This window comes from Callospermophilus lateralis, chromosome 10 (assembly GCF_048772815.1).
Source record: "Callospermophilus lateralis isolate mCalLat2 chromosome 10, mCalLat2.hap1, whole genome shotgun sequence".
In the NCBI taxonomy this organism is placed as follows: Eukaryota; Metazoa; Chordata; class Mammalia; order Rodentia; family Sciuridae; genus Callospermophilus; species Callospermophilus lateralis.
In genome coordinates, this window is record NC_135314.1 from 14268882 (window position 1) to 14284199 (window position 15318).

A 15318-nucleotide genomic window follows, 5' to 3' on the forward strand; every position below is an offset into this window, starting at 1 on the left:
AGTTCTCCTAGAGAAAAAAAAAAAAAACAGTTCTATCAGAGAAGGGGAGAGAGAGAGAGAGAGAGAGAAAGGAGAGAAAGCAGCAGAGAGAGGTATATGGATACACAGAGACCCACACAGGAAGAGACACTGCTGCCAGGTTCCTCCTTTTACAAGTTAGCTTGTGGTCCTGCAACTCTGTTTACCAAGAAGAAATTTATTTGCAAAAAGAGAACAAGGACTAAATCCGATTTGGTTTTCCCCTTGAGGGAGGCAAGCTGTCAGAAAGCTTCAGAGGGATGCACACTCAGGGTTCTTAAGCTGGATTATTCCACAAGGGAAAGAAATGTTCCAGCCTTTTAGTTCCTAGGGTCGTTTCACCCTGAGAATTAAGTCACTGAGTGACAGCAGTTTCAGGCACAAGGACCCAATCCTGACCTGGCTGCACTCTCACATTCCAACCTTTGCTGGTGCATCCTGGCCTCCTCCCACCCTCCCTCTCTTAAGTAAAAACAATAACGTCTCCTGGGCTGTGGACTGAATTAGGAAAGCAAGTGCCTTGTCCAAGTTAGCATCTTCTGTTCAGTTGTTGGAGCAAAAGCCATTTGCTCGGATGGGTTCTATCTGGATTCAATCATGAAGAAATTTCTAATAAGAAACATTTTCTCATCACACACAGCGTAATGAGTGTTTTTGTTCCCAGAACAAAAACATCCCTCTGGCAGCGCCCTGATGTGGAAAACTGTCCCTTTGCTTTTGAGTTGATTTTTAAATCATCTTGCAACTAAAGAATAGGCTGCTGTATGGGGGGCTACAATCACAAACTATATGACCAAACAAAATACACTAATCCCTCACATTTTATCTCCAGATCACAAACAAGGGATGTTCTCAGTGAAGTATCTCCTTGAAAGGAGGGGCCAGAAGTCTCTCACTAAAATTTCAATTAAAATCCATTGACATTTTCCCCTAGACTATTATTTTTTTTATAAATAGCACAACACCACAGATTTTAGAATACTGGTGTTCAATTTTTAACATGGAAACCCCCACCAGATTTAGTCTTTTATAAACAGCTCAAGTGAGGTTCCACTCTGTACCCTCTGAATCAGGTAAGGCAGAGGAGATAGGCGGACAGTTTTTAAGTAAGTACTGGGTCAAGGTTATGCATGTCTGAGAATGGGGAGGCAGTCGCAGTTTTCCTTCATTGAGTCGTTTGTATGTAGAACAATGAAATTGATCATCAAAGCTTATATTTATTAAAAACAAGGACCGAACCATAAATTAAACACCACAAAGTTTCCCAGAGTTTTAAAGGAACCTCCTAAAATTCTAACCACATTGCACATTAAGAACACAACCCTATGTTTTGTGGCCAAGGTCACTTAGCTAATGCTACTTATTAAGCACGACATTTTCCCAAGTTCACCAGTGCTCAGATCTTAAGTCTTAAGCACTGTGAATGATATAATAGCCTCTTTGATCAAAGGGTGTCAGTCACCATGAGGGCAAGCAGCAAGACAAGACGAGAGAAGGCAGAGCACTTCCTCAGCCATCCAGGGACTGTTGGAGATGTTTCAGGAAACTGTGCTCAGGGCATCGGTATCAGGGGATCTTGTTTCCCCTTTATCAAAACTTCAGTTCGTTAACAGACCATGCTTAAGAGTCAAAGGTATCCATAATTCAGAACTTCAATAGACTTTAAGAAAATTTTTAAACAAACTCTTGTATTACTACTGGCATAAAACTAATTAATGATATAATATTCAGTGGATTATTTGTTTGCTGGTGAATTGTTTGGCCCTTTTGTTCAAAAAGTAAAGGTTTTTCCAGCCCTCCTGAATCTCTGGGACCAGCACAAGAATCTTAAGAGGTAGAGACAAAGAGCAGTCCATCTGTGGTCGGGCTCTGTGAACCTTAGGTGGGTAAAGTTCCCCTAAGGTCTCCATGACCCATTTCTCATTTTGTACCCAAGAAAACTGAAAGCAGTGACATCTGGCTACAACTTCCCTTTATAAATGCGGCACTGAGATGTTCCTGGTTTTCTCGCCCTCTCTCTCTCTCCCTTTCTCATAGAAAATAGGAAATATACAAAAATTCCATTTTCTCTATGTTGTAATTCTATTAATACCCTTATGGGATGGATAATGAAATTGTCCAAATTTTGGTTTCACAGTGACAATATAACAAGTCATATTTTCTCCATGTTAAAAGAATGATTATTATAACCAAAAAGTCTAATAACCTGAAACAAAAGATTTCTCAATGCCCTTTATGAATAATCATCCAGGGAGGATGATGGTTCTGGCCTGTGGTTTGGAGATTAGGAATACCAGACAGTCTTCTCAGGACATATGACTAACATCCAGTGCTGGGATATAAGCGAATGTTTCACATTGTAGAGTCTGGAGCCAGAGAGCCTGGGATCAAATCTACTTTGCTACTGCTCAGTGGCTGCAGCAAGTTACTTCAACACTGAACTATGGGTTTCCTATCTGTAAATTGAGGCTATTATCATAGCTCATAAGATTATTTTAAAAACTAAAAAAAAATTAATAGAAGTGATAAGCTTGCTGCTTGGCAAACTATAAGCAATTTTTAAAGTTTTATAACTACCACCAATAATATCATCACCATCATTATCAAACCCTCATCTTTGCTATAAGTCCTAGTTTTTCCATTCCTCTGGATTTAAAAATACTCTAGTTTTACCTTCACTCAGCTTCTTTACTGTCAATAATCTCTGGAATGTGTGACTTCTGCTAATGGACAGAAAAATACAGAGAGGGGGCCAGGGCCCAAGATTTCAAAGGTATCCAGAGACCTGATCAACAGAGACCCCAATCCTTGGAAGCCTTTCCTAAGCCTTTCTGTGGCTTTTGAAGAAGAACACTTTCCAGATGGCAGGTAGGCAACAGATGGCGAGGCTGCCCTTAACATTGAGCTGAGGAGTAGAGTGAGGCAGTTCCATTTAATTCAGTGCAATTTATATATTTTCCAGGATCTCCAACATGGCATGACTGCATTTGGCACTACATGGTTAGGATGGGAGGGGAAAGGGATAAAAGTTACAGGAGGCTTGAGGATCTGAATAGCAATAAGAGGCAAGATGCATGCAGACCTGTTCAATACTGTACAACCTGTGGCTAAGGATGGATTGTAAGGACAGGAAGCAGGGTGGACACCTGAAGAATTCCTTGTGAGCCAAATTGGCTATGAATTACTTCTGTCAGAAATACTTCTGGGGGGAGTCTTGCCTTGTAACAAATCACTATCCTCCCAGACTCAAGCCAGAGGATTACATAGATTAGATCGTGATTCAGTCTAAAATGACTTGGATAAAATAGGTTTAAAGAAATCATAACAGACTTGTCATTTCTGGCTTTCATGGTCTAGGGACTTTGGACCAGCTGTGGGAATAAGGGACTCTCTAACCTTTCTAATCTCCTTCCAGTGAGTGGTTAGGTTCTGTCAGCAGCCCAAAAGACATTTCAAGGAAGTCCTGAGTTCTGCACCAGTGGGACTGAAGCAATGAGCTATTATGAGCAACAGATTTCAGACAGAAATAATCATTTAGGGAAGCAAAAGATGAAAGAAATTACTCCAACGTCTCTGCATAGGAAGGTACTCTTCATATAAACGCTATTAGCCCAAACTAGAAAAATCCAACTAATTTTATCATGAGTGTCAAAAACGTTTGGTCTCCATTGATTTAAAATGTATTTGTTTGGGAGGAAATTTGAGGTCAATTTAAGTTAACCTTTTCCAATGACTGGTATATTGCCAGTAATAAACCAATCTTTTTGTTTTTTTTTAACTCTGGACAGGAGGAAAACATGAAAAATATTTTAGCAAAGGTGTTTAAATCCCACTGAGGGAATTTTCTAAAGGGAACCCATAAATTTTTGAAATCTTGGAGAGTTTCCAATGTCACAACTTTCTATCAATTCCAGATAAAAGCATAATTAGCTACAATGATCACATATACATTTAAAAGACAGAGACCCCTCTAGATCATAAATGCTTTCTTCAAAGTAATTGTTATGCATTGAATTATATATATACATGAATATTTATTATTTAATGAAAAAGATATTTAATATTCTGTTAGATGAAATAGTGGTCTCTAAGGCAACTATTTTCCTCCAATGTAAATGTTTCACAAGTTTGGTTTTCTATGCCTTTGGCTGATTTTTAAGGTTTTTCTTATATCAGAACTTACCTAAAGTAAAAGTAAATTGGAGATTTTAAAATGTAATTGTGTTGATATTTCATTTGTTCAATGTGTATATATTTATCACATTCATTTTGGTAAGAAAACAAGAATCAAATAGCAATTGTTTATTCCCAGTGTATACATATGAGTATAGATTTAAGGACACAGGTGAAAGTAAACATATGTAAAAATAGATGAAAGTATGACGTCTTTAGACACCCTGGTCTGAAGGAGAATTGCCTAGTTATCGATTTACTGCATAATGGGATTATACATCATCACCGTAGAAGGCCAGTAACCCGGCTGGAGAAACAGTGTGATAAGTAACACTTGTCTTAGTAAAAATGAAAAAATAGAAAGAGATTTCTATAAAATGGAGGTTTTGTCCATCTTAAAAGTAAACCACACCCCAGAAAATGCACTTGTTTTACACCATATTGCAGAAACCTTGCAACTGAAAACAGTGAAATTATATGGAAGTCAAAATATTGTTAAAGGAAGAGAAAATGTAACCACATTTTCTTCCAGATTCCAACTGTCACATATCCTGAAACATTGTCTAAATTTTGTCTTAAATAAATGTAAGCTGTTAAAAGTCGTGTAAATAGTTCCCATACATTATGTGCTAAAAGTACAAGTGTTGCAATAGCTCTTGCTATAATAGAAAGATGCCGCAACTACTTACTCTTAATTATCTTCTAGGAAAATTTGTTGGTTCTGCTGAAACATTCAACAAGCCATGAGTTGGATGCTCTGTGTATTAAAGCAGGTAGTTGATTCTCCATTGGTTAAAAACACAGACTCGGGAACAAGACTGCTGAGATCAAAGTTTGGTTTTATCATTTCTTCATATAGTATTCTACTTCCAAATCTGTAAAACAGATATTATAATGGTCTCTCTCATGATTGTTGTGAAGATTTAGTGACTTAATGTATACAAAATGCTCAAAATAGTGCTTGGTACCCAGTGAACACTGAGCTTTTATTACTGTCCTTAATTTTTACTTGTATATGTATGTATGCATATATATATATATATATATATATATATATATATATATATATATATATATATATATATAGTAAATCACTTTACAGGAAATGTTTAACTTGCATGCATTCCAGAAGTAAAAAGAGAGAAATAAATAATGGTCATCAACATTGATTCAGTAGCACTCTCTTTTAGCAGATTCTTTATGAAAGTGCTTATTCTTTGCCAACAATGTTTCAACAGCATCAGGATAGCCACATAATCAGGTTAAAACAGACAAAAATGAACTGATCTAAACCTCATGCCTTTAAAAAAAAATCCTAAATGATTTCAGATTTAACAAATGAGGCATTTTCAGTTATAGCATGTTATTAAGAAGCTTGGAGGGCATTACAAATATTCTAATTAACTTTTGACATATCTGTTGAAATGAAAGACAATCATGGCTTTCATTGTTTAAATATACTGTATAACTCCAACTACAGGGTAAGAATACACTGGCTCAGGATGCATTTTCTTTCCAAATCATGATAAGAGGAAAAAAAGTAATTTAGAAATCTTGCAACTGTTGAATATTGGGGCAGCAGTGCATGATCTCTCTTCTTCTTGAGCTTAGATCATTTTGAGCTCTAGGGAGCACTTAAAGTAGAATGAACCACATACTAAGCAAGTGCCATAAGACCACAGCTAGCTAAGTCTTCTGTGAATTGAGAAAGTAATGAAGTCTTTTGCCACAGAAAATTTGAGACTCGCACATGACAGGGACCCAATAACAACTATATAGGGTTTGTGCATCCCTTTTACATGTCCTTCAATTCCTTGGATGCCTTATCAAACTCTCCACACTTTATCCACTTATCATATCTAAAAATAACCATTTGCTTTTGTCTGATCTTTTGTCCCCAATTTCCACAGACCAAAAATCCAGTTTTCTAACCATTTATGGCATTCATTTTTTAAATTTATTTTTTAGTTGTATTTGAACACAATATCTCTACTTTATTTATTTATGTGGTGCTGAGGATCGAACCCAGAGCCTCTCACGTGCGAGGTGAGCTCTCTACCCCTGAGCCACAACCCCAGCCTCGGCATTTATTTTAATATGATGGAAAATGTTTCATGGAACGTTTTATATGGAGGCTGATTCTTTTCTCTAACTTTTTTTTTTTTTAATTGTAGTTGGACACAATACCTTTATTTTATTTATGTATGCTTATGTGATGCTGAGATCGAACCCAGGGCCTTGCACATGCTAGGCAAGCGCTCTACCGCTGAGCCCCAACCCCAGCCCCTGAGGCTGATTCTTATTTTGTATTAACATGAAACAACTAGTGAGGTGCCTTGAGAAATAATATCAGTCCATGAATTAAAGATATATTTTCACCTGTAGATCAAATAAGATTATTCTCAAAAGAATTGTGGCAATGTAGACATCCACCTCCCCAGATCAGCATGAAAGAGTGGAAGAGCATTGAACTACATATTGGGGGTCCTGAGGTCCAGAATTTGCTCTGATATTAACTTGCCTTGTGACTTTTTGAAGTCTCCAAACCTTCTGTACCAAAATTCCTCACCTATAAAAGTAGCAGTTTGAATGAGCCAATCTCTATCTAAAGTCTCTAACAACTTTAAAATTTCATACTTCAAAGAAAATTATTTTCCCTTAAGGTAATTTCCTTGGGAAGGAACCATTTTCCTAGCTGCACATCCACTGCCCTAAGACAGACTGACCTCCCTGCAGTTGTACAAGTAGTGCTTTATGATACGTTCAGCATTTTACAGTCTCTTCGAGGCTGGGTTCACACAGCAAATGAAGCATTGACCCCCAACCTCCAAACATGACTTTGTTGTGGAAACATGAGCTCCAATTTGCAGGTGTCTCTAGGGTTGAGAAATAACTCTCAGGGGCCTAATTCTGACAAAATGAGTTCTATAAAATACCAATATCTATAAGGTGCTGTTTATTGAATTGTTATTTGTCTTACAAGATCTTTTTCAAGGGGCTCTTTAAATGCCTAACAATACAAAAAAAAAAAAAGCCATCCGTCTTCCCCTAACTCATGAAGCCTACAGTTTAACCCAGGTCTTATATAGAGTTAGGAATTGAGTGAGTTCCCAGAAATGCTTGAGGAGGAATAAGCACAGAATTGATTCCACAAGTGTTCCATTTACTGCCTACAGCCCTAAATCATGTTTTAAGTCTCTTTGCTTTCCAAGGAGTCTTCTTAATGCTTCAAGTGTGTGTGTGTATGTGTGTGTGTGTGTGTGTGTGTGTGTGTGTGTGTGTGTGTGTATTAGAGAGAGAGAGAGAGAGAGAGAGAGAGAGGAGAGAGAGAGAGTGCATGCTCATGACGGGGTTAACTTGAAAATGTCAGTAACTCCCATGATGACTTTCATCTTTGAAATAAATGGAGGGCAGTACTGATGCAAATGAAGACAAATTCAGGGGGAAAACTTGGAACAATATGAAAATTACAGAGTGAAATGCAAAATGCCTAATCACAGATAGCTATTCAAGAGATTGGAAAATTCATACGTAAGCAATGTGGAAATTTAGGCAGTATATTTTAACAAAGAAAAAAGAAGATAATGAGATAATGGTGTGTATTTATAGATGCATATATTTTATATCATATATAGTAGATCATTGCATCTATCAAAAAAGCTGAAGAATAAAAGACAAAATCATAGAACACTTTGAAATGAGATATGCAGTCCTCATTATCTATAATACGATTGCAATGAAAAATTGTATACAAGAAGTATGAAGAGTTTTCTGATCTGAATATTAAATTGGAAAGAGCCTTTACATTCTAGATTTTGTAGAAAAGATAAGAATGAATGGCAGTTCTTTCACAAACAAAGTAAAGAAGGCAAATGCTTTATTCCAGGGCTATTCTCTCAAAGGAATACTGATGAGGGATTGAGCGTTGCATACTTGAAAAACGTAAGACAAAGCCCTGGACCTGATGGGCCATGATGTTTTGTTCACACTGTTCATCTGTCAAGCACTGTCATTGACGCCAATGTTCATTCTTCCTTAACCACAACCAAGCAAAGGACCTGGAGTCCATCACTCTGTCGAATCTTCTTTTTCTCCACAGGAGTCTCAGTGCCTCCAAGTGCTTTTTTTGTAGTGAATTGGGGTTCATTTCAGCTACCAAACCAAAGTGCCAGGACCATCCATCTCCATTCCCTACCTGAGGGGAAAAGAGTTTTTCCCATATTATTTGAACCTCTGGGATGTTGAGTAGCTTCCAACCCTGTTTTTCCCAGCACTCTTCTGCTGGTGGGTGTGTTTTTTCTCCCTGCAGAAATCAAGGATATCCACCTATGAGAAGATGTGGGCTTTCATGAGCAGCAGGCAGCAGACTGCCCTGGTTAAAAACAGTGACGAGGGGATCCAGAGAGTGCTCACCACTGATTACGCCCTGCTGATGGAGTCCACCAGCATTGAGTACGTGACTCAGAGAAACTGCAACCTCACTCAGATTGGGGGCCTCATTGACTCCAAAGGTTACGGCGTGGGAACGCCTATTGGTAAGCGGGGGGCTAAGCATTAACCAGGATGGAGATGGGCCATCTGGATTGCAAGTGCTCCATGGAAAAGCCTGCCAGACCTTGGCAGACTATAATTAAGAGAAAGATCCATATCAATCAGACACATGGTCTGAATTTAAGATTCCCACAGAGTCAACCTAATAAACCTTCTACTATAATTTCTTTCAAGTTTTACCTTAGTATAAGCATTTAAAAGTATTTAAAAGTCTTATTATCTTAAGAAGATATTTTCCCAATTACTCCTCTTCACAATATTTCCTTTGATATTAACATATTCTATAAGTTTCTCTGCTTTAAATTATATTAGAATCTGAGAAAATTAATTCTGCATATAGATGAAGATTTATACTGCACATAGAGGACTAGTATTTCATGTCAATAGATGAAAAATCAAGGCTATATCTATTAAAAGAAAAAGTATAAAGATTACATTATAATTATAATTTGCTCAGGCATAAACTAGATTCAATGACTATCTAAAATCTCCAAATGTTCCAGTTGTTTGACTCTGTAGCACCATTTTCCCTAGGGAAATTATAAATTGGTAAGAATATGTACCCATATAACATCTTCCTGGGTGACAGTCATAGACATGGACAGAATATTTTTCTACTGTTTCCCTCTCTATAGAAAACTGCATTGTAAAAGATTCTGGTATAGTAGAATAGGTAGGTAACCTACTGCTCGCAAGTGAGTCCTGGTATTTTGTTCATAAGCGTTCTAATGGAAAGGAGTCAGGGCTAATCCAATGAGAAGAAATCCTAATTGCAGTCAAGCCAGATAATTGAGAGCCTAAGGTAGGTTTGATTTGCTAGTTTGTATTATTTTGTTATTGTTTGAAAGGTATTGTCCAGTTGGACCCTCAACATTAAACAGGGATCACAACTAAAATGCTTATTGAGTCCAAGTCGCTCCTTAAATGAGGAAAGCTTGTTTGCTTGCAGAAATAGGAGGGAATCCTGGCAGCCCTAGTCTATTACAGACACAGAACTTATCTAAAGGAGGCTTCTGGACAGCCAGCCATAGACATGTGGGAATTTGAGAGAAAATTTGTCAGGTGTAATTCACTTATCAAAATAAATCCAGATTTTCAGTGAAATTTTTTCAAGTTTTAATTTGGCACCTAATTAATTTTTTTTAGATGAAATATACAGTTTAATGAGGAGAATTGACTTCTATATGATATCAACAATTCAGATATACTTTTTTTAAATTTTTCAATTTTTTTAAATTATTTTTTTATTGTAGGTTGTTCAAAACATTACATAGTTCTTGATATATTATATTTCACACTTTGCCCCACTAATTAATTTTTTAAAAGGCTTGTGTATGCTACGTTTAACTTACTATTCAACTGTATAAACTATATTAATACTAGTTGAATTAACTAAGTAAAGGTCAACTGTCTTCAACATTTACTATGAATATACAGTCAATTTGACTCCCTGATATCTACCTGGTGTTAGAAATATGTGGTATGGGGGAAATAACTTTATGTATGTCTTCTACAAAAATCTGCAGAACAAATTGGGTTAGGGGATCTGTCATTACCTTTTTAGCCTTTAATTTCCAGTAACTTTTCTTGATAAAATACCAGTATTGCTAGTGAAGTGTAGCTTTTTTTCCCCAAGAGGAAAACTGCTATAATTTAGCAACCTGTTTTTCATGGGACTCTGCGGGGGATGGTAAACCACAAACTAAAAGGATACTGTGCACCTTTTTTTATTTTAAAAACAATATCCTACCTCCCTAATCAAGCTTTGCTACCTAATTTTAGATAACATGGGGTGGGGAAAGTTAGATAGATGCTATTGAAAACCTCTGGGTGCCTTCATATGAATGAGGTTGACTCTTAGATAGATAGACAGACAGACAGACAGACAGATAGATAGATAGAGATATAATATTTATATATAACATATACATATATAAATTATGGAGAGATTTAAAGGTACCTATCAGTCTCTTTTTTGCCAACCTCACCCATAACAAATTCCAAAGTTAAAAGAGGCTTCCTCCCTCCCAAGATGAAAAGAAATATACTTCAGGAATTTTTCATAGAGACCATAAACCTGTCATGCTTTTAAACCAAGAACAATGAAGGAATAATTGGAACAGATGGCAGACCTCAGAGAGAATACATCCATTGGGAATGCAGCTGTTGGATAAATTTTTGAGACGTTCCTTCTATGATGAATTGACTCTTTAAGAAAGATCAGTTGCTATTCAGAAAGATCTGTGTGTATACATATACATTTTTTTCGAGTGACTTGTAATAAGTCACTTCTAATGTCACTCAATCCATATAAGCACTGATATCAAAGACTGACACTAAAATACATACAGATATCAAAACCTCTCCAAACCCTGTGGCCTAACCCTGACAGAGCCCTTGAGGCTCCAGTCTCTCCAATAATGAGAGACTGGCAAAGATGTACCAGTTGCAACACAGAATTGAAAACTTAACTTCTTAAAGATTCTCAGGACAGAAGCTCTGGAAATGTGCCTCCTGAAGGATTTAAAATAAAACTTCAGGAGAATGAGAACAGTTAAGGTTTGAACAGGTTACCAGGAGCCTGGAAATTGCCTTCCTTAGAGACCAACTTTAAACAGAAATTGTATCTCCATCTGTCTGAAATGTTTTGGGTACTGTGCAGCCTGGAGGCAGAGGAGAGCGACAGTCAGCATTTATTGAGTGCCCACTGTGTATACTGCTATGATCACTGTGGCAGCTACCACTGTACGAATCATTCTTGAACCCTTCAAAGCACTTTCCTGTACCTTGAAGCAAAGTGCTCCTGGTTCACCTAGTTGCTCACATGCTGTGGGTATGTTAATGGTGCTAATTTTGACATCGGTCATTATTCTGGGGGTGTTTAAGCAAACAGCTAACATCTTTTAATGTGGCTTTCAAGACCCATTTTCTCAGCAAAAATCCATACTCTTAATTGACAAGACATAATCTCCCTCTGAAGCATTTTGCTCTTCTTTTAAACTCAATTTTGAGTGCTAACCATTACTTTTAAAAATCTTAGGAGAAAAGAAATGACAAATGCTACAAATGTTAGCACTTTTCAAACTTAACCATGCCACAGGAGGAAAAGCGTATTTGGGGGTGGGGGAGTGATGTGGGAGCACTTTGATGAAAACAGCACCAAGAAGTAAGAAGTAAGGAGAATTGAATTTGATTCTTGGCTCTGCCAGTAACTATTAGTTTCACTCATACTTTCAGATTCAAGATTTCTACCAAGAGTGACTTTAAAATCTGTAAGCAGAGACAGCCAGTGTGTACTACTTTCCTACTGAGTAAGAGAAATGCTAACAAAAATTCTTACCATCCAAGGAAAAATTGAGTAAAAGACTCTTGCTGTGTCTCTTTCTTTGCATTAACATAGGAATCCAGTATTGCGAAGATGAAGATGTTGGTACTTTCTAACCCTCACACAATTAAACATTAAGAATATTATTACTCAAAGACAGAGCATAAATATTATGAAAAAAGTCTGTGCCAATTTTTGAAAGTTAATTGAATTTAGTAGGACCTTTAAAGTATTTAAAATTTATTCTTAAGTTTATCTTACTAGGAAAATTAGTCAGTATGGATGAAAGGCTATAACCAATATTCTGTGACTTACACAGTGAGTGGGTTATTCCTTGACCTTTGTGGCTATTTAATGCAAATTGAGAAAGAAGCTTTGCTTTTTGCAGGCATCCTAGGACCCAAGTTCCTTCTATTTGGCAGTTACACCATGCCTGGTGACTTGAAATCTTTTGCTTCCTGCGGTGTATTTGGGACGAGAGAGAGAGCACAGAAGAGAAAGTTGGGAAGACATATGATGTAGGATTAGAAATATTCATAAATCAGGTTAGCTCCCTTTGGCTAAAAATCAGTCACATGGCCACAGTGACCTTGAAGGAGGCTGGGAAATATCTAGCTATATAACATATCTATCTAGGAAGAAGAGGAAATAAACAGACTCAGTCACAATATAGGAGATCTAAGAACTTAGAAAAAGTAGAATCTAGGCAATGAAAGCCTTTGACCATGATGAAGACTCTGAAGAACTCCCCAGAAGCAGAAGTCTGTCAGAAGTCCTAGCTTAGCTTTTCTTCGCTTAGAAGGAGTAAACAGTCCAGGTCAGAGTCAATCTCAACATGTCAGCTTTCCCCTTTCCCATTCTTTAGGACCTCCAAAATAGGGGATTGCACTTTCCTGCCTTGCCTAGTTGATTTGTAGATCTGGCTTTTACAACAGCCATGATCTATTTACCACTAAGTTAGTAAAAACCTCTTCTTTAGCCTTTTGGTGACCAGTATCCCAATGATTTCACTTTCAGGGTCTCCTTACCGGGATAAAATTACGATAGCTATTCTTCAACTACAAGAAGAGGGCAAGCTGCATATGATGAAAGAGAAATGGTGGCGGGGAAATGGGTGCCCTGAAGAAGACAGCAAAGAGGCCAGTGCTCTGGGAGTAGAAAATATTGGGGGCATCTTCATTGTCCTGGCTGCTGGACTGGTCCTTTCTGTATTTGTAGCCATTGGAGAATTTATATACAAATCACGCAAGAACAATGATATTGAACAGGTGAGTCATCTCTTTCTAAAACGGGATGGTTTTTAGTTGGAATTATCTGTCTGAAGTTTGAAGTTTCAAGGAGGCTTGCCCTTTTTGTAACAGTCTATTGCATTAGATGCCCAGAAGAGCCATTTTTGAGTTAGAGCAGAGAGATGTTGAATACCTGCCAGGTGCTGCTGGCACCTTAACTTCATCATTTATCAACACACAAAAAAAAAAAAAGAAGAGGAAGAAGAAAGGAAGGAAGGAAGGGCCTCTACACAAACTCAAATTAGCACTATTTCCAATGACAGTGCAGAAATTCCAAAGACAGTTAATTTCTTGAACAGTTATGTGCTCTTAAGATAGAAACTACAGGTAGGGTAAGGAAAGAGTAAATCCAAAATGGGAAAAGATACTTGAAAGAAGTGTTACCAGCCCTTCACTGGAGATTCTGAGCACTTGTACTCATGCAAAACAATTTACATGACAACATAAAGGCAGTATTTTGAAACTGAGCTTTTACTTACATCAAGGTATGATTTATAACAGGATAATTCAATTTTTGCCAGTAATATGATCAACAACACAAAATGACAATTAAGTATATTTGAAGCTTTACTTTCCAAATTGCATTTAGGACTACAGGATGATTTCAATGATGAACTATTTTTGCCTATTTTATTTTTAAAAGAACTCATATCATAAACTTAGACCCTACAGAAAAGATGTTTGTGGTTTCATTATTCCTTCATAAGCATATAGAAAAAAATGAAATGCAAAACTCACAGCCACTATAGTGTATTAGGCCACCTAATTAATTTAAAGATATTGTTCGAAATTCAAGAGTATGAACTTTTAATAACAGAGCCAGTTTAATGCTCCGCCATATCTATCTTGAAATTCTTAATCATTTTTTAACAAGGAGTCACACATTTTCATTTTCACTGTCCCTGAAAATTATATAGCTGGTTCTGATGCATAATCTGATACTAGACCCACTCCCTTTAAGTGGAAGTTCTCCTTAAGCACCAGGAACTGGAGATGATTCATTATAACAGGTCTGGTTGCGAAAATCTTCCCCAGAATTACAAAGAAACGATGAAAATATTGAGTACCCTTTCCTGGACCACATTATGGAAAACTGTCTTTAATTAAAAAGGGAAAATGGACTGATCTGCTTTGTTTTAACTTTCAATTTGCTCTTGAGGTGTCTTGTTTTATGCAACTAATTTAAAAAACAAAAGCTTGTATATATTATGCTTTAATGTGCTTCTCATAATTGCCAGCTTCATTTGATTTTAATTTTCATTTAAACATTCATTTTTGCTTTTGATTTATTCATTTTTATATTTTTTTCTCATTTCTTTTGCATGCAAGGCTTTTTGTTTCTTTTATGGACTGCAGTGTAAGCAAACCCATCCTACCAACTCCACTTCTGGAACTACTTTATCTACGGATTTAGAATGTGGCAAATTAATTCGAGAGGAAAAAGGGATTCGGACACAGTCCTCAATTCATACTGTGTAATCGGTTTAAAAAAAAAAAAAAAAAAGATGTGCCCAGTAGAAACCATGACTCCTAATTGTTGTTGATTTTTGTCTGTGTCTAACCAAGCATGAATAACCCTAACTCCCTATCCCCATGTTAGCAACATACATGTGGACAGAACTCTGTTGATTTCAATGCAGATGTGCATTGTATGTAGAGGCGGGACCACATCAGGACTGTACAGACTCCTACATAAGTGCATAAACAGGAATCTACTTCATGCAAAACAATCATCTTTGCTCTATCTCATGCATCAAAAATAAATGACTCTTTTCTCATGAAAAAGAAGATTCAGACTTTCAACAGGGAAAAGCATGAACACTAAATGCTGATTCTGCAGACTCCTTTTCATCTTGGTGAACTCTTTTTCCCTCCTCTTTCCCTCTCCCTGTCCTCCATGTTCTTTAGAATCACATATTTCATATTTCCAGAAACCCTTGTCTTTTCAATAAGTACACATGT

General features: G+C 36.9%; 1 protein-coding gene across 10 annotated transcripts in view; it reads left to right on the top strand.

The window, feature by feature from the left end:
- The window catches only part of Grik1 (glutamate ionotropic receptor kainate type subunit 1), a 379975-nt gene that overhangs the window by 348968 nt on the left and 15689 nt on the right, over positions 1-15318 (top strand). For 6 of the 10 annotated variants that reach the window (XM_076867150.2, XM_076867152.2, XM_076867151.2 and 3 more), the window contains 2 exons: positions 8501-8726; positions 13085-13335. In XM_076867150.2, coding sequence (XP_076723265.1) covers positions 8501-8726; positions 13085-13335 — 477 coding nt within the window. Of the gene's footprint in view, positions 1-8500; positions 8727-13084; positions 13336-14685; positions 14836-15318 lie in introns of those variants that run through there. The other 4 variants (XM_076867154.2, XM_076867155.2, XM_076867156.2 and 1 more) reach the window with 1 other exon arrangement.